The 20,974-nt window shown below is 43.5% G+C and overlaps 1 protein-coding gene across 5 annotated transcripts in view; it reads left to right on the forward strand.

Moving 5' to 3' along the window:
- The window catches only part of LOC141106305 (catenin delta-1-like), a 403,119-nt gene that overhangs the window by 352,678 nt on the left and 29,467 nt on the right, over positions 1-20,974 (forward strand). For all 5 annotated transcript variants that reach the window (XM_073596969.1, XM_073596970.1, XM_073596971.1 and 2 more), the window contains one exon: positions 19,813-19,886. In XM_073596969.1, coding sequence (XP_073453070.1) covers positions 19,813-19,886 — 74 coding nt within the window. The remainder of the gene's footprint in view (positions 1-19,812; positions 19,887-20,974) is intronic.

Here is a 20,974-nt window from a genome sequence, read left to right on the forward strand (position 1 = left end):
GGATATTTGAACAGGGGGAGAAGACTGGTCGCCTGGCTCTCCAAGGAGCAATCCATAGGTATGACCATAGGACAGATCCAGGCTGCCGACGGTTCTTTCCTCTCCACAATGGAGGACATTAATCGCGAATTTGCCTCCTATTACCAAACACTATATAGCTATGAGTAAGCACTAACGCTAGTGCGAAACGTCAGCTCTTTTCTGTCCGCTGTGATTTTTCGAATTTGATGTGCATCTTTCAATAAACAAGGCTATATACGAGTGCGGCTGTCCAGAATTCGTTCATGTTTGTTGCTATCAGCATTAGTCAGCACCCATGACTTCCGAACCAAGATTGATTCACCTGTTGTCTGCCTGGTGCTCCTGGAGCGGTGATCATTTTCCTCTATATAGCTCCCGAGTCGCCTACGACTCTGAGTAGTTGATAGCCTACCTTGAGGATGTTGATATACCGACCCTCACCCCAACCTATGCGAACAAACTAGATGCCCCCATTAAAATTGAAGAAATCCAGAAGGCATTTAAAATGATGCAAGCAGGTAAGACACCGGGACCTGACGGCATCCCGGTGGAATGTTATAAAATTTATGCAGAATAACTGGCCCCTAGACTTCAATCTCTACTAGCTAAATCCATGGATGAGGGCCACCTTCCCAACTCAACGCATGAGGCGGTAATAGTGGTCATCCCCAAGCCAGGAAAGGACCCGACTCTATGCTCTTCCTATCGCCCCTTTTCCCTCCTTAATGTTGACACAAAAATTCTCTCTAAAATTCTGGCCAATAGATTGAACGAGGTCATCACGGCCCTGATGCACCCTGATAGATGGGATTCATGCCTGGCAGGGGAACAGACATAAACATCCGTCGGTTGCACACACATATAGCGATCGCCTCGTTCAGATAAACCAGGGGTGGTGGCCTCACTCGACGCCGAGAAGGCCTTCGACTCGGTCGAGTGGGGCTACCTTTGGGCGGTCCTTAGCAAATTTGGATTCGGGCCTAGGTTCCTGGCTTGGCTCCAGCTGCTGTCTGCCCAGAGCCCGTATCAACGGGGTCCTCTCATGGGCCTTTACACTGGGGAGAGGTACGAGGCAAGGGTACCCGCTTTCCCTGGCTCTATTCGCCTTAGCCCTCGAGCCTCTTGCCATCCTTCTCAGAGCGGATGAGTCAGTTAAGGGACTACAGGTTGGCGCAGAGGTGAAGATCTCCTTATATGCCGACGACTCGCTCCTATATCTGGCAGACGCCTCTGAATCCCTAAGAGCAGCTCCAGCTGTGTTTGACAAATTTGGCATTTGCAATGGGTGGACGAATTCACTGACCTGAGGGTGAAAATAGGGAATGAAATGACAGGTTACCTAGAAAAAAATGTGTACCCACTGTTGACCCAACTCCAACAGAAGTGTTCCACTTGGAGATCTCTCCCTTTGACCCCGGTAGGAAGAGGCAACCTCTTAAAAATTATTTACTTACCAAAGTTCCTGGTTTGCGCCCGAGAAGTGCGGGAAAAATATGCTGAATATTTTACGGGTAGGGGGTAGGGCTGGGGAAAAAAATAGATTTAAATCTTGAATCGAGTTGAGAGGTCAAATCGATTCAAAATTTAAGCAAATCGGTTTTTTTTAGATTTTTTTTTTTTCACCGTGCCGGTCCTGAGGCGCTGCGGGCAAGGAGTTTTTAGGTGAGGCCGCGGCTTCGGCCTAGTCCGCGAGGCCAGACCCCGTGGACTAGGCCGCAGCCTCGCCTATAAGCTCCGGCGCGGTTTCCACAGAAAAAAAACTCTATTCGAATTGTGAATCGAGTTTTTTTTTAAGAAAATCTAGCCCTAGTAGGGGGCCCATTGCTTTGCCAGAAAAATTTTATAAATATTTTCTTAAAAAAAAAAAATGATCTGATAAAATCTTGATTTTGATTTACTGCTTGTGTTTGTTTTAATCTGTCTCCTAGGTTCTCCTAGTGCACTTGTAGTGCCAAGTGGTTTTTACATTATTAACTAACCCCCATTGTCACTATAAACACCCACTTAATAGAAAAAGTGGTATTGAGCATTGAAAGAAGAAGCTTCACATTGTTGAGTATAAAACCTTTTACTCCGTGCACATTCACATGTGCGTTATAAAACATTTTGTGTTCAAAAAAACACAAATTGTTTTTTAAAGTTTTACCTTGAAATTTTTAGAAAAGTACATAAACAAACAGGCATGTTTGCAAACATAACCTACACAACTCTGGAACTTACAAAGTTCAACATTGAAAAACTGAAGGCAATATCAGACATTATAGTGTCAAAAATGTCTTGATCTTGCCTTCATCAGATGGGGTGATGTCACCCCGTAAAAGCCAAATTTAGAAGATGCACAAAAATTGGGATTAAAACTGGGGATTTCCTTTCTGATCCCATACCTCATGTCAACATGTGCTATCTCCCATCATGGGGGATCAATGGACGTGTTTTGGGGGTGCAACTCCTTCCTCTAACCTACTAGAGTTACGAGGAAGGAGTTGCATCCACAAAACACGTACATTGATATCCCCTGATGGCAGATAGCACATGTTGACACACTGTGTGCATCTTCCAAATTTGGCTTTTAAAATGCGTCAAAAAATTTAAAAACGTGGTCCCCAAAAATATAAACTGGTGTTATTTGGTAGTTATTTAGATTCTTCCTAGTACATCAATCATGTTCTTCAGTTTTTGTTCAACCTCATTTGTCTTTTGCTTGATGATGTCTAAATCCTGACTACAATACATGATGTCCTGGATTAGTCTTTGTGCACTGTCAGTCGTGAAAAGAGTAGATTGTTCTTCCACAACATGCACATCACCTAAAAGAAAAAAGAAACGCCATGTATTATAAATATGCAGTCATACATCTATTACCTGAATCTGTGGTGTCAGACACTCACCTGTTGTGACAATTTCCACCACCTCTCCTTCCTCCACATCCTCTGGTTGTGTCCTCTGTTCCCCTCCTTCAGGAGGTTGGTGGGGGGGATTCCTGTTGTCCTCAGACATCCCAAGTCTTTTCTCCCCTATGAGAATGAAATAAAAGGTATACTTGGGCACACAGATATTTGTGGCCAGAAATGTGAATGTGAAACATTGCTTGGAAGTGGGGTACAATTGTCTGTTTTGGGCAGATTTCCAAGTTGAAGACATTATTTATTCCCTTAACAAAGCTTCAATACTTACCTTTTTTTGGACAAGTTTCACACATGGAGACACCCCAAGTATCCACTGGTGTACCTGTGTGGGACACCCTAAAAAGTTTGTTCTTGTGTCCCACACTAGTGCTCCTGAGTCCAGATGTGTGAACAGCTGCTGAGTGTCCTCTCCTTACATTACACTGAATCAAGTTTGCAATTCATTCTAGTTACAAACACATCTAGACAACAATGTCCTAAACTTCTTTTAATACAAATTAGCATGACCAAATGTAATTAACTCTGTATCTGCCAAAAACGTATTTAGTTGACAAACGAACCATCTTTCCTATTACTGTGCCCACGAACATGAAAGTCGCCATTTTAAACTGTGCAACAGTAAAGAAGAGTACATGGCGCAGCATGCAAGTAATAATAATCGGAACACATGACAAGTACTGATCCTGCTCCCTCAATTTAAGATCTGACCAGCGTTTCCTCAATTGCTCCTTGGATCTTCATACCCCAAAATTCCTGTGCAGACTCTTCACAACTTTAGTCATGATCTTAGCCTTTCCCACATTTGGGTTTAGGTACGGTCCATACTTCCCGTCATAGTTCGCCCTCTTCAAGATGTCCAACATCTCTACAAAGGCCGTATTTGAGGCCTTAAATCTTTTCCTCCGGGACATTTTGGGCTCCGGGCTTTCCTCCTCCTCGTTACTGCTATTACGCACCTGCTGTGTCTCCGCCATGTTCATCTCCCACTGCGCAGAAAGAGAAGGGGCGGAGAATATTCTAGAAGGAACTCAGGGGCGGGTCAGAGTTTCATGCATGCGCAGTGTATATAAAGTTAACATGTGTGTCGTAGGTACGTTCTGTGTGCGGAGAAAGGAGGATCAGAACCGAGGAACGTTATAACGAAGGTAACATATTAACTTGGGACATCAGTGGCCTATACTGATTATCGATTGAGGCCTATATTGGGATAAGATTAGGAGAGTGTAGCCTGGTAATTTGTGTTTTTGTCTTGTGTTTGGCCTTTCAGCAAAGATGAAACAATTCAAAGACCCGGATTTCATGGGCCAGTTCATTGACAAATACAGGGATATGACAAATTTGTGGGAGGTTAAAAACCCCTTATATCACAACAAACCAGCAAGGAAGGCATCGCTGGAGAAACTGCAATTTGTGAAGACGCAGGTCCCCGACGCAGACATCAAGTTTGTGGAGAGGGAAATTGGTAGCTTGAGAAGCACGTATAGGAAGGAGCTTAATAAGATCCAGGCTTCCATGAGGTCAGGAGCAGCAGCAAAGGATGTGCATGTACCCAGTCTGTGGTACTACACCAGGATGCGGTTTCTGGAAGACCAGATGGGAGTCAGGGAATCACTATCTACACTTCCATCCAGCCTTCCCTCCTCCTTTCCCTCAACCCCAGCCGAGGCTTCCGAGGACCAACCTGGGCCTTCCATCCTGGAAGAAGTGGAGGAGCCCAGCTGGAGGCAGGTATAGTATTTTTTTTAATTATTGATTGTCTGAAAATTATTGTTAAATAGATGTTATTATTTATAACAAATGAATGATTGAACAAAGTGTTTTACATATCAATAGACAGTAGAGACCAGCAATGATTGGGACAAGAATGAAAAATGCTGGGCTCAGAATGATAGTCTTTTCTATTTATTAACATTCAATTTGCAACAGTCATGAGCTGAAAATTGTGTGTCCCTTTTTCATACACAGGAAGACCTCAGAATGAGGCTCTGGAATGTGTCACACAGGAGGAGGCGGGTCTAAGTGTCAGCCAGGAGGTGGCCGGGCCCAGTACCCTCACCCTCCGCCTTCCAACAAAAAGGGCCAGGAAGGCGAGTAACGTGGAGGAGGCAGCACTGGGCCTCATTAAGGAGGCTAATGCGGCCCTGAAACCCCCCCCCCCCCCCCCCCCACACGCTGAAGAGGCCTATAGCTACTATATAGCTTCCAAATTGCTGCAAATGGAGGAGGGCCAACGTCACAAGTGTGAAAAACTTTTTGTTGAGGCCATTCACAATGATTGATGACGTATACTTATGTGCGCGTGCCCATCTCCTCCTCCTGCCACAAGTCCACCTCCAGAGCCACAGCCTCCAAGGAAGGCTGGAGGGAAGTGTGGAGGGAAGGCTGCAAGGAAGACAAGAAAGTGATGGCCTGGGTTCAGTCTGGTCTGAGGGAAGACGCAGGCTGTGGTGGTACCACAGCCTGGGGACATATGTCATCTGCTGCTGTTCCTGATCTCTGGGAGTCCTGGACCAAATTGTGCTCCCTATTATATGGACTTCTCAGGCTACCAATTTTAATTTACAAAGAGTTGATGTCTGCCCTGGGGGCCAAAGGCTTCGCAAATTCCAGCAGTTTCTCCAGCGTTGCCTTCCTCTTTATTTTGTTATTTTGAGCCAGAATAAATGGAGGTTTTTTTTTATATGACAATACTTGCCTATGTGTTTTTATTCAAATAGGACAGTTTGTGAGTAGGCAGGTACAGTTCAAAAATACAATGTCTAATTCACAAGGAACACCAACCTCCTGAGCTTTAAAAATACAAGATAATAATGTTGTGGAAACTTGACACGCCAAAAAAAAAAAAATATGGAGATCACTAGAAAATAATTTAAAAATAATCCAAAAAAGAGTTCTTGATTAAAAAAATAAAAAAAAATGACTATAAAAAATAATTCTAAACATTATTATGGAGATCTGGCTTTAAAAACAAAAAAGATTCAGGAGATCACGAGAAATAATAAAGAAATAAGCTTGTGAGAACGCTGTGTGAATATCAGCAGCAAAACAACTTCATTCTTCTAGCATTATAAAGAACACACACATCCCTGTCCTGCCTCTCATGCCCATGATCGCTCGTGGCTGGCGGTCATCGCGAGCATCAGCACCCCCGCAGTGCAGCGGGCGCCTGCTATCCCGCTTAAAGGAGCCGACATATAGCTACGACGGCTCACGGTATCGTGCTGACCTGCCGCAGTATGACGGTGGCTGGTCGACAAGCGGTTAATAAAGAAAAAGTGATTATAAAATAAAAAGTGACAGGAGAGCACAAGCCCTGGATTACCCCATGTCCTTATCTCCCCGGGCACATTTAAGCCTATGCTGGTAGTTGCAGGATCGGAACCTGCAAAAGGGAAGCTCCTTCCTCTCGGTGTCTTGGCGAGTACTGACCACAGACGCCAGTCTCTCGGGCTGCGGAGCGACCCTAGAGGGGCTCACAGCTCAGGGGAGATAGTCAAGAGCAGAGCCTGCCCATCAACATCCTGGAGTTACGGGTGGTACGTCTGACCCTATAGTCCTGGACGGTGGAGCTTCAGGACTGCCCGATCAGGGTTCAGTCCAACGATGCTACTTCAGTGGCCTTTATCAGCCACCAGGGCGGTACCAGGAGCTGTTCAACTCAGGAGGAGGTGAACCACATATTAACCTGGGCAGAGGGACATGTGCCGGTTCTATCTGCATTCCATATCCTGGGAGTAGAGAACTGGAAGGCAGATTATCTCAGTCGCCAGCAGATCTGCCCAGGGGAATGGTCCCTACACCCGAACATGTTTCAGGAGATCTGCCAGCGTTGGGGATGGCCAGAGGTCGATCTGTTGGCATCCAGGTTCAACAACAAGCTACAGCAGTTTGTATCCTGAACAAGGGATCTCCTGGCAATCGGAGCAGATGCTCTAGTAGTTCCATTGAACCAGTTCTGGTTTATGCTCCCCCCAAACCCTCTCCTTCCACATTTGTTGCACAGGATTTGAAGAGAGGGGGCTCCAGTCATCCAGAAGGGCCAGAGAGGCCAGAAGGCCCTGGTTCCCAGAGATCGTGAGATTGGCAATAGATGGGCCATGGATGCTTCTGTGCCGCCCCTGATCTACTGTCTCAAGGTCCAATAATTCCACCCCAAATTACAGTCTCTAAATTTGACGGTATGGCTATTGAAGCCAGGGTGTTAAAGGATCGTGGCATCTCGGGACCGGAAGTGTCTACCCTAGTGAATTCCAGAAAAACGATCACTAGGAAAATCCATTATAGGATCTGGAAAGCCTATTTTGCTTGGTGTGAGGCCAGAAAATGGCATCCTCAGAAATACATGATTGGGAGAATTCTCTTTTCTACAGTCGACTGTGAAAATCAGATTGGCTTTGAGTACGATCAGGGGTCAGATTACGGCCTTGTTGGTATTCTTCCAAAGCCTCTTAGCGTCCCATTCGCTGATCTGTACCTTTATGCAGGGGGGCACTCGTTTGCTTCCCTCCATTAGGTCGCCTATGTGTCCTTGGGACTTAAACCTGGTAATGTCTGTGTTACAGAAACAACTGTTTAATGGAATCTCCTTGATAGGCTCAAGGCCCAAGTCTTGCTGTCACACAAGCTAGCCTTCCTGATGGCCATCACCTCGGGTAGAAGGGTGTCGGAGTTGGCCCTTTCGTGCAGGAAACCATACTTGATCCTTCACCACAAAAGGGTCGTGTTACGACCTGTTCTATCCTTCTTACCTAAGGTGGTTTTTCATTTGAATCAGGACATTGTTTTGCCTTTTTTTCTTTTAGCCTTGTTCGGCGGAAGAGAAACGACTGCACTCCTTGGATGTAGTGCGAGCAGTCAGAGTTTTATTTGTCTAGATCTGTGGCGATCCGAGGATCAGACTCTTTTTTGTTTTACCATATGGACCCAAGAAGGGACAGGCAGCTTCCAAGGCTTTCATTGCCCATTGGGTCCGTCATTTGGTCATTCAGGCCTACGGTCTGAAATGTAAGGCTCCTCCCTTCAGGGTGGGAGCTCATTCTACCAGGGATGTAGGAGCCTCCTGGGCTTTTCGCCATCAGGTATCTGTGGCTCAGATTGGTAAGGCTGCTACCTGGTCTTCAGTGCATACATTCACAAAATTTTTGTGGATGTTCGAGCAGCCGAGGATTCGGCTTTTGGCTGCAGTGTACTGCGGGCTGCTGTAATAGGTCTGATAGCTATTGTTTTGGCAGGGTGTCTCCCTCCTCTCAAGGCTATTGCTCTGGGACGTCACGCTAAGTAAGGAATAATAGCCTCATTCTGTGTCCCAAGATGTAGTCACAGAAAAGGATTTTACCGGTAAAGATGACCAAAAAATCCTATATTTATTGGGATACCTACTATTATTATGTATTACTATTTTGTACTTTGACAGATATATATGAATCAATAAATATGACAATATATTGACAATTTCATCCACTTGCAACTGTGTGCTTCATCTAATCTAAAGTTCATCTAATCTAAATCTAAAGTTCATCTAATCTAAATCTGCTTTTTTCTTTATATATATATATATATATATATATATATATATATATATTTTCTGAAAATACACAAAGATAGGACAAATACCCCTGGACGGCCCATTGTGAATGAGATTTTATCCGTCACAGCAAGAATGAGGGAATATATAGATTGGTTTTTGCAACCTGTAGTACAACCAACTAAAGAGTATCTTAGAGATGCTAAACATTTGCTACAAATGCTGGACAAGATAGAATTGGACGCAGGACACATATACAGTAATTATCCACAGCTGATGTAGCCTCTCTCTATACCATCATAAACCATCAAGAAGCAATAGAAGCTACTAAATGGGTGCTAAGACAGTTGAGTCAGTTGAAATGCACAAAGACATTTTTTGGTAGAATGTCAGGATTTCTGTCTAGTGAATAACTATTTTTGTTACAAACCGGAGTTCTTTAAGCAAAAAATAGGAGAATAGCTTTGAGCGCCAAATTTTGTGCCTAGAGTTTCAAATCTATTCATGTCCCAATAGGAAGAGGTTGTTTACAAAACTCAACCAGGGGAGCTCATACTTTATGCACTGCTTTTACTTTTAGATCTGTTCATCACTCCCTAATTTTCCCTACTTTGCTCTGGTGTTGTGTTGACCAATCCCAGTTCCATTTCCAAAACTCTACTTTGCCAATTGAGCACCTGTTCATTTTTTATAATTACTGATGTCTCATTGATGTTTCTTACTCTTCCCGTGCCTTACTTCCTGATCTTTTTTTTTTTTCTAAATCTCGATTGAACCTAGTAGTTAAACTGTTCCAGTTTTTCTTTTCTATCCATTACTTGTTCATTCTTCCTCATTTTAAGCTATTTCATTTTTAACAACAACTTAAAGTGGTTGTTAAGCCACTGTGATCTATTTATACAATCCTCTCGGGTTGATTATAGGTGCCCCAGTGTATATGCTTTATAAAAGAAAATGCTGCTATATACCTTATTTCAGAGCAGCGCTCATGTGACCGGCTGCCTCTTCCCTCTCTCGATCTGACAGCTACAGCGGGAGGGGCCGAGAATTCCCCGCTAATGACAGCCGAGAGGAGGAGAGAGGCGGGCAGTCACATGAATGCTGAGCTGCGCTCTGAAATAAGGTACAGAACTACATTTTTTATAAAGCACATACACTGGGCACCTATGATTATAAGCCTGAGAGGCTTGTATGGAAATTCAAAAGGTAATCTTAGCATCAGGAGGGGAGGAGCGGGTACTGGTATGAGCTGACAAGCAGGGAGGGGGGGAGAGGAGGACAGAGGAGAGCTGCAGATGAGGGACCACAATGTCAGGGCTCAGCAGCCATGATAAACTGGTTAGTTTACAGGGGGGGAGGGCAGAACTAGGCAGTATCGTCCAGGTATTTTAGGTGATCGAAAGGGCCAAATTACACAGCACAAGCAATGTGCAAAAAAAAAAAAAGCTTTAAACCACCCCCTTTATTTTATCATTGAAAAAATTTAATCATTCCTCTGAGTCCTCATCTGTGAGACTCTCATTGATGGGGACCTCTCATCTCAATCCTCCTGGTACAATTTTTTCTTTGATATACTGTACACCTCTTGGGTGGTTATGTCCCACCATAGACTCATTTCTTTTTTCTGACAATCAAGGGGTTAATTTGGCGCACTCTGGATAAAGCTGTATACATATAATAGGGGGTGAAGTGGGGGGGGGGGGGGGGGGGGCAGGGTCTGCCAATGTAGGGGGAAGGGAGAACTTGGTGGTAATTTTAAAAGTTTCAAAAGTGTAAAAGGCAGCCAGTCCAAAAAAGCTAGAAGGAGCTCTGGAACAAGACGAGAGAAAAAAAGGGACGGCGCCCTCTAAATGCAGCGTGTTTTTCAACAAATTTATTATAGTGGATTAAAAACACTCATTTGAGCAGATAAGTTCCCGAGTGGTAGGGGTATCACGGGCCGGTGGAGAGTGTCCTGGGTCCTGTGGCTTTCCAGCTTTACTGTGGGGTACTCAGCGTTTCCGGGTTGCTGGGACGCAGAAGAGGAATGCTCCACGTTGTGATGGTGTCCTCACTTCCGGGAATGGGGTCAGGTGGGCGGCGCTTTGCGTTCGGAGCATGCGTGCTCCTTCTTCAGGCTATGCTGGTGGCCATCTTGGTTGAGGGAACTTATACCATAAGCGAGGGGAGGGTTTGATTTGTAGTTGGGAAGAGGTCGGAACTGTGTGTAGTGATGCGGTGCATTTGTAACCATGGAAACGAGGTAAACAAAGTACGGGAATAATGTTGGGATTATATGAAAACAACCAGTGGGAACAAGGTTTGAAATCTTCATTCACCAGCAGTTCCTGCAGGGGTAGCGCTACATTTGAGTCACATGACCTCTTTTGTGCAATAGTCTTCCACGTATATTCCAAATAACATTTATTTTTATTGTTCTTTTGAGAGAATCAACGCTGCTAGGAATAGCTCTTGGCTCTGATCAGCCTCAGGTGGGGTTTGCTACCATTTCTCTTGCTTTGTCATGGACAAATGCACCGCATCACTACACACAGTTCCGCCCTCTTCCCAATTACAACTCAACCCCTCCCCTCGCTTATGGTATGAGTTCCCTCAACCAAGTTGGCCACCAGCATAGCCTGAAGAAGGAGCACGCATGCTCCAAACGCAAAGTGCCGCCCACCTGACCCCGTTCCCGGAAGTGAGGACACCATCAAAACGTGGAGCATTCCTCCTCTGCGTCCCAGCCACCCGGAAGCGCTGAGTACCCACAGCACCGCCAGGAAGCCAAAGGACCCAGGACATAGGACACCAGCCCGTGATAACCCTACCACTCGGGAACATGCGGATTAACCTATTTTAGTGCCTAAAATGCTGTTTTTAATCCACTATAATTTGTTGTAAAACACGCTGCATTTAGAGGGCACCGCCCCCTTTTTTCTCTTGTTATTTCTTTTTTCCATCAGATGTTCTAGCTTTCTGAAGGCACTAAATCTAAATCTCCATTTTGTTTAGTATTGTGTGCAGGGAACTTCCTCTAGATGGTTTCAAGAAAGCTAAAATATCCATGGCTGCAAGCACAAGTGCATATGAACCTCAGATATGTTAAATGAAATAAAAAAAGGAATGTGCTCCCACTTCAATCCCAGTGCATTCATTGAAATAAGTAATAATAAATATAAATCTGCTGTTGCGCTGCTGTGTGCACAAATGAGTAAAATACTACTAATAATGAGTCTAGAAATCACAAGTTACATAAAATATCATTCTTATACATCAGTGTCCCTAACCATATTTATATTACTTGTAATAATAGTAAAAGTGATTTCAAAAAATGAAGGCAACCGTGTAAAAATAAAACCAACAAGTAAAAAAACAATGTAAAGTGCCCCGCACGCAAAGGCAAATGCACAGATCGGTCCCACACGTGCAAACAGCCATCGCCTTACGCATGTGCTGTATAATCGCAAACTTCAGAACATGGGCAGTAATTCTAGCACCAGACCACCCGTGTAAATCTAAAGTGGTAACCTATAAAAACTTTTAAAGCGTCACCTATGGATAGTAAAATTTGTGTCATTTGTCGCTGTTGCACAGGAGTGCGCAGTTTTAAAGCGTGACATGTTTGGCATCTATTTACTCGCCATAACATCTTTTATATTTTACAAAATAATTGGGTATTGTATTTTCGTGCATTAACAGATTGCCGCCCGCCGTCCTCGTTCTGGGAGGACGTCATAAAACGGCTGCTATAGCGGGGGCGCGCAACGATCGTGGCTGCGCCATGTTGCTGAGACACGTCGTGACACGATCTCTGTAAAGATTGTGTCCAATCACGGCCAGTCGCATGTAAATACGGAAGTGCTGTGAATTGGCTCGCCTCACACTGACAGTGTGTGGCGAGGAGTGCCAATCAGCGTCATCTCTTCGCAGAGAAGACCTGGGCAGGTAATCAGGGCACTGATCATCAGTGCCCTGATTACAGGAAAGCCCTTGCAGTGCCACCAATCAGTGCCCATAAGTGATGCCGTCAGTACCTCCCATCAGTGTTGCCCATTTGCGCCGCCCGTCCATGGTGCCACCTATCAGTGCGGCATATTAGTGCCTCCTCATCAGTGCAGCCTCATCGGCGCACATCAGTGAAGGAGAAAAATTATTTATTGACGAAATTTACTGACCGAAAATAAGAAACTTTTTTATTTTTATTTTTTTCACAATTTTCGATCTTATTTTTTATTAAAAAAAATAAATAAACAAAACCCCAGCATTGATTAAATACCACCAAAAGAAAGCTCTATTTGTGTGAAGAAAAATAATTTGGGTACAGTGTTGCATGACCACGCAATTGTCATTCAAAGTGCTACAGCACTGAAAACTAAAAAAAAAAAATGGCCTGTGCAGGAAGGGGGTGAAAGTGCCCAGTATTGAGGTGGTTAAAGTATTATTTCACTTTTTTTTTTTTTTTTAAATGCCCATTTTTTTGCAGTTAAATTAGCATTATTAATATATAGGATTTATATAGCGCCAACAGTTTGCGCAGTGCTTTACAACATGGAGGCAGACAGTGCAGTTACAATACAATTCAATACATGCATTTGTTATTTTTTTGTAGTAGAGGCCTGTAAAGCATTGCACCAGCAATGTGCAAATCACTGGTGCCACGCAGGTCTCCTGCACACTGTCAGTTTATCAGCTTACCCATACAACCTATGTGCCGAGTACCTTTAACCACTTCAGCCCCGGAAGATTAGGCTGCTCAATGACCAGAGCACTTTTTACAATTTGGCACTGCGCTGCTTTAACTGGTAATTGCGCGGTCATGAAATGTTGTACCCAAAGGAAATTTTGTGTCCTTTTTTTCCCACAGCCAGCTTTCTTTTGATGGTATTTGATTGCCTTTTTATTTTTTGCAATATAAACAGAAAAAGACCAAAAATTTTGAAAAAAAAAATTATATTTTCTACTTTTTGTTATAAGAAAATTCCAATAAACTCAATTTAAAAAAAAAAAAAAAAGTCAATCGTATATTTATTGGTTTGCGCAAAAGTTATAACGTCTACAAACTATGGTACATTTTCTGGACTTTACGCAGCTTTTAGTTTATAACCGCCTATCTAATTTCTTGAGGTGCTAAAATGGCAGGGCAGTACAACCCCCCCCCCCCCATGACCCCATTTTGGAAAGTAGACACCCCAAGGAAATTGCTGAGAGGCTTGTTGAGCCCATTGAATATTTTATTTTTTTGTCACAAATGATTGAAAAATGACAAAAATAAAATAAATTACACAAAGTTGTCACTAAATGATATATTGCTCAAACATGCCATGGGCATATGTGGAATTACACCCCAAAATACATTCTGCTGTTTCTCCTGAGTACAGGGATGCCACATGTGTGAGACTTTTTGGGAGCCTAGCCGCGTACGGGACCCCGAAAACCAAGCACCGCCTTCAGGATTTCTAAGGGCGTAAATTTTTGATTTCACTCTTCACTACCTATCACAGTTTCGAAGGCCATAAAATGCCAAGATAGCACAAAACCCCCCAAATGACCCCATTTTGGAAAGTAGACACCTCAAGCTATGTTCTGAGAGGCATGTTGAGTCCATGGAATATTTTATATTTTGCCACAAGTTGCGGGAAAATTACAATTTTTTTTTTTTTTTTTGCACAAAGTGGTTTTTTTTGCACAAAGTGGTTTTATGTGGAATTACACCCCAAAATACATTCTGCTGCTTCTCCTGAGTACAGGGATACCACACGTGTGAGACTTTTTGGGAGCCTAGCAGTGTACAGGACCCCGAAAACCAAGCACCGCCTTCAGGCTTTCTAAGGGTGTAAAATGGTGATTTCACTTCCTCACTACCTATCACAGATTTGGAAGCCATGAAATGTCAAGATAGCACGAACCCCCCCCCCCCCAAATTTGCTGAGAGGCACGGTGACTATTTTGCAGCTCTCATTTGTTTTTGAAAATGAAGAAAGAAAAGAAAAATATTTTTTTTTTCTTTTTTCTATTTTCAAAACTTTGTGACATAAAGCGAGATCTGCAAAATACTTAACATGCCTCTCAGCAAATAGCTTGAAGTGTCTTTCCAAAATGGGGTAATTTGGGGGGGGTTTGTGCTATCTTGACATTTCATGGCCTCCGAAACTGTGAGGCAGTGAAATCACCGTTTTACACCCTTAGCCTGAAGGCAGTGCTTGGTTTACGGGGTCCTTTACACGGCTAGGCTCCCAAAAATTCTCACATGTGTGGTATCCCAGTAATCAGGAGAAGCAGCAGAATGTATTTTGGGGTGTAATTTCACATATGCCCATGGCATGTTTGAGCAATATATCATTTGGTGACGACTTTGTACAAAAAAAAAAAAAAATCAATTTTCCCACAACTTGTGGCAAAATATAAAATATTCCATGGACTCAACATGTCTATAAGAAAATAGCTTGGGATGTCTACTTTCCAAAAAGGGGTCATTTTTGAACTGTCCTGGCATTTTATGCACAACATTTAGAAGCTTATGTCACACATCACCCACTCTTCTAACCACTTGAAGACAAAGCCCTTTCTGACACTTTTTGTTTACATTGAAAAATATTTGTTTTTTTGCAAGAAAATTACTTTGAACCCCCAAACATATATTTTTTAAAGCAAAGGCCCTACAGATTAAAATGGTTGTTGTAATTTTCTTTACACAGTATTTGCGCAGCAATATTTCAAACGCAATTTTTTTTGGAAAAAACGCACTTTTTTAATTTTATTGCACTAAAACACGCTATTGCCCAAATGTTTGATGAAATAAAAAAATAGATCTTATGCCAAGTACATGGCTACCAAACACGACACGCTTTTAAAATTGCGCACAAACATGCAGCGGCGACAAACTACATACATTTTTAAAAGCCTTTACAGGTAATCACTTTAGATTTACAGAGGAGGTGTACTGCTAAAATGACTGCCCTCGATCTGACCTTTGAGGTGATACCTCACATGCATGGTGCAATTGCTGTTTACATATGACACCAGACCAACACTTGCGTTCGCCTTTGCATGTAAGCACCAGGGGACATATTTCTTTTTTTTTTTTAATCATTTTTATTATCTCAGGGAATTTAAATATCCCCTACGATAGCAATAGTTAGTGACAGGTACTCTTTTTTTGAAAAAATTGGGGTCTATTAGACCCTAGATCTCTCCTCTGCCCTCAAAGCATCTGACCACACCAAGATCGGTGTGATAAAATGCTTTCCCAATTTCCCAATGGTGCTGTTTATATCCGGGGAAACCAAAGTCATGAAATGCTCGTAGCTTCCGGTTTTTTTAGGCCATAGTGATGATTGAAGCCGTTCTGGTCTCTAATCAGCTCTATGGTCAGCTGACGGAACCACCGGCTGCATTTTCGGGTTCCCTGTTGGGACAGGAGAGCCCGAGAAAAACATGGAAGACTGTGGGGGGGGGGGGGGCGGCATTACCTCCCACTGCTTGTAAAAGCAGGCTAGAGGCTAATTGTCCACTAGGATTGCTTTTACCTGAAAGCCGACCGCTGGCTGAAAAGAATGATACCAAGATGATACCTAAACCTGCAGGCATCATTCTGGTATAACCACTCAAAGTCCAGCAACATACCAGTACGTCACTGGTCCTTGTTGGGCATACATTGTAATGCTCTTTTTTTCATGCAGGCTGTGGGCTGCATGAAAAAAAGATTGATCAGTGGGTATGCCCACCATTAGAATACTGCCCTTCATCCACCCACTTCTAATGATGGGCACACATGCACTTTTTTTTTTTTTTTTTTTTTTTAACTGTGGTGGTAAAGTCACCTCCTACAGCGCTGGAGTCGCTGATTTTCGTATCGTGGGAGCAAACGCTGTTGCTGTCAAGATAGATAAATAAGTGCTGCAGCTAAATGGCGTACCTGTTAAGCAAATGATGGTTAACAATAAAACAAAGTAACATTATAGTATAACAGTAAGACATACCATACCTGCAAAGCAAATATAATAAAACATAGTAAACAATAAAACATTTTTTAACACAATCTGTGCCTAAAAAATATATGCTGAAGCATGGGGGCACAATCCGCCCTAATGTTAGCATATATGCTCTTTTTTTTTTAACTGTGGTGGTGAAATCACCTCCTAAAGTGCTGGAGTCACGGCTTTACGTATCGTGGGAGCAAATGCTGTTGCTGTCAGATTAAATAAACCCAATGGCGTACCTGCTAAGCAAATGATGGTTAACAATTAAACAAAGTAACATTACAGTATAACAGTAAGACATACCAATACCTGCAAAGCAAATCTAATAAAACATAGTAAAAATAAAACATTACAGTTCTAAAATACAGTAACAACATAGAGAGAACAATAGATATAGAACAATAGTGAGTGGACAATAGAGAGAAAACATAAGAGAACAACAGAGAGAGAGAGAAGAAAAATGAAACCACAACTATTTTTGGCTTTTTTATGTTTATTTTTTTTGCACTTTTATAAAAACTGTAAACTGAACGTTCCAGATTAGGGTCTCTCAAAATGTGATGGCCATCTCATCTTTCGAGATCCTGTGTTAGTGTGCCCTAGGACTGTGCAGTGCTGTACCCTACACTAATACCCCGCTAGTGTGTGGTAGCGTTTGAAACAGTCATGCAGAGACCAGGTTGGTCAGGACAGGAGGGACACTAAAAGCGGGTGTCACGCCTAAATTCGTGTTTTTTGCAGACACGACATCTTCTTTGGGGTGTTCTTTGGGTAGGGGTACCAGGGAGAACATACGGAAAATGCCTCTCATGCAGCCAGCTCAATGCATTTACGTTGGGAAGGTGGGCCATAGCACTGTCTGGAAACAGAAGGGCTGTGACGATCTCTTCCTGGAATCTACGTGATTATCTTTCCCCTCGTAAATCATAAAACTATATGTATAGCCTGTTGCCCTGTCACAGAGCTTATACATCTTGACCCTATATCTGGCACGCTTGCTAGGAAGAAATGTTTGATAGAAAAGCGGCCAGAAAACTTAATCAGGGATACATCAATGCAGACAACTTGATCGGGAGTAAACAAGGCTGCAAACTGTTGGTTGAAGTGGTTGACGAGGGGCCAAATTTTGTGGAGCCGATCAAATCCAGGGTCACCCCGAGGATGACAGAGTTCACTATCATTGCAATGCATGAACTGCAAGATCTGCTCGTATCGTGTCCTGGTCATGGAGTCGGGGAACATGGGCATATGGTGAATTGGGGCAGTGGACCAACATGACCGCAACTCACTCTTTTTAGTTATGCCCATGAGGAGGGATAGGCCTAGGAAAGTCTTAAATTCGGAGACCGTAATAGGTCTCCAATCTCTGGCAAGGATCAACTGGGGATTAGCGGCAATGAATTGACCAGCATACAAATTGCTTTGATCCACAATAGATCTATAGAGATCTTCCTTGAAAAGCAGCAAATAAAAATCAAGCGATGTAAAATCAACTGTTTCCAACTGAATTCCGGGTTGGCCAGTGAATGGGGGAAGTACGGGTGCTGCAGAAGTGGTAGGCTCCCAATTAGTATTGGCAAATGCAGCAGGAAGGGCACTATGGGCTCGACGGGCCTGCGTTTGTTTTCTTCTTGCTGGCTGCGGGACACTACTCGTGCTAGCCACCTCACCAGCTTGAACTGCACTTATGGGACTCGCCATGTCACCAAGTGTTACTGCAGTGCTGGATGTACGACCAGAATGTACTAGGAGCGCTGGTGCTTGCCAGTTCACCAGAAGGATCAGCGGCACTAGTACTTGCTCTCTGCTCCATACAAGAGCCCTGCGGTTCTTGCACCTCAATGACAGCAGAACGGGGTCGGGTACGCCTGACATTGGCAGGGACCACTACTCCGTCTACAGAGGTATCTGTCAGGGTGCCCTGTCAGGGTGCTGCTGCTGTCTACCGGTTTGTATTCTGAGCCTGAATCTGACAAATGGGTGACTTTCCTCTTCACTATCGGTCATGCTCAGAAACATGTAGGCCTCTTTACTACTGTACCTTCGATTTGACATTTTGGTCTCTAAATTTACTGGTACAGTAGTGAGACTCACAGGAAAAGGAGCTCCTGACAGCGACTGCTTCAACGCTACAAAAAAACTGTTAGCGTTCGCAGGGATCAGGCCTGACTCTGCGAATGTCGCAGTTGTGTGTTTAGTGTTTTTGTAAGTGACAGTGATTGATACTGCACTTGGCTGGGCTGGGCGGAGGGGCTAAAAGCAGGTGTTAGCAGGTATCTGGGCTGATCCTGCTAACACTGCGTTTTTGGGAACCCTAAACGGCTGGGGGCGCTAGTATAGATCTGATCAGATATTGATCCGTTCAGACACTATGCTACTAAGGGAGGTATATGGTGCGTGTGTGGGTGTAAGCGCTACTGGCACTAATCTGACGCTGCCTGGGGCAACGTAGACCCTATCTGTCACTAAAACCTAACTGATATCACCCACCGGGTGATCAGGGGGTTAAACTTTTATTTAGGTAATATACGGCGGGTGCCCTGACACTTTAAAAAAAAAAATTAGCTAACCAGCGTCACCCGTGACACTAATACAGTGATCACTGGTGACAGGGTTATCAAAGGGGTTAAACCTATTAGGGGGCTCCCTAGACCTATCTGGGCCTACCACTAAGTACCCTAACACTGATTTTTGTCACTAATGACACCAGTACAGTGATCAAAAAAAATATGAACACTGCACTGGGTGACACAGTGAGGGGGGTGAAGGGGTTAACTGGGGGGGGGGGGGGTGATCAGGGGGGTAGTGTACCTACGTGAACTGGTGTCAGTGTAGTGTTGGTGCACTTACTCTGAGATGTCTTCTCTCCTCTCTCTGGAATGGAAAAGAGTTCCACGAAGAGAGATGACATCAATTCCCCTGCTGTGTTTACACTTACACATGCAGGGGAAGGGTTTCATTTGCCAGGACCGATCACCAGGTTCAGGCCAGAAATCATTGGCCTGGGCCTGGAGACTGATTGGTTCTGAAGCGAATCCGATCGTCGTGGCCGCCAAGGGGGCCAACCTGCCGCAATATAACTGCAGTAGCTGTTCCAGAACTGGTTAAAAACTGTGTGCAAGTTTACCTAGAAGAAGTGATGCTGTTTTCAGGGCAAAGGATGATCACACCAAATAATGATTTGATTTGGATTTTTCTTCTGTTCATTTACTTTTTATTTTGTTAATTGATAAACTTTTACCACTTTTATTTCTGAAAGTATTCTTTAATTCGCAGCATTTTTTTCACACCTGCCTAAAACTTTTGCACAGTAGTGCATGTTTCCATATACTGCATATACTTTTTTGCAACTTGTAATAAATTCTATGTTTTTTCTCCTATCACATTACTTTTTCCCCAGAACCATTCAATGGGGAAAATAACTCTCGCCTACTGAATCGTTCAGGAGATCTCTCTGAACTGGAGCCTCTTAAGGTAAATATGTTGCACAGCATGCATGCTTTTTATTTTTTTCACCTGTCCACACTGTCTTAATTAACTAAACATTATTCTAATCTTAAATGGGTTATGGTGATCTCTACATTAACAAGGACCTTCACACCTATAAAAATTCCAGCATTTTTAATAAATATACATAAATGCCCCTATTTAAACATATTCTGTCACCCAATCTAAAATTGCAGGTAAAAGCACAGAAAATCAAGTATTTTAAATGGTTACTTGCAGTGTTTCCCTTTACAGAAATTACTTTAACCACTTGCGAACCGCCCGCCATCGTTATACGTTGGCAGTTTGAAGAGGAGTATCGTTGTTATGGCAGCAGCTAGCTGCAATAACCCTGGTATATTCTTCTTCAGCGGGCAGTCCGCTTTCAGATAAAAGTGATCTCTGCGGCGGATTCGCTGCAAGATTTCTTATCGGGAGAGGGGTCCCCGTCCCACCGCGCTCCGGTCGCCTCCGCCGCTTACCGGAGCCGTCGGCAGCAGGGGAGACTATTGCGTCTGCTCTCCTCTGAGCCTGGATACCGAGTGAGGGGAAGATGGGTCCCACTCGGCTCCATAGCATTGGAAGACGGAAGCAACGTCACTTCCGCCCAATGCTCTTAACGGGATTTTTTTTTTTTTATTGCATTTTAGTGTAATTATGAGATCTGAGGTTTTTTTGACACCAGATCTCATATTTAAGAGGTCCTGTCAGGCTTTTTTTCTATTACAATAGAAATAGGAATAAGTGTCCCAAAAAAATTTTTTCTAAAAGGACAGTGTCAAAAAAAAACAAAAACGCATAATAAGAAAACAAATTAAAGCGCTGATAACCACCGAGCTCACACAGAGAAGCAAACGCATACGTAAGTCGCACCCGCCAATGTAAACTGTGTTTAAACCACACATGTGAGCGATCGTTGGAGCGAGAGCAATAATTATAGCCCTAGACACCCTCTGTAACTAAAAATTTCTACAGGTTACCAGTTTTGGAACATCGCCTATGGAGATTTTTAAGGGTAAAACTTTGTCACCATTCCACGAGCAGGCGCAATTTTGAAGCCTGACATGTTGGGTATC

Source organism: Aquarana catesbeiana, linkage group LG08, assembly GCF_042186555.1.
Source record: "Aquarana catesbeiana isolate 2022-GZ linkage group LG08, ASM4218655v1, whole genome shotgun sequence".
NCBI lineage: Eukaryota > Metazoa > Chordata > Amphibia > Anura > Ranidae > Aquarana > Aquarana catesbeiana.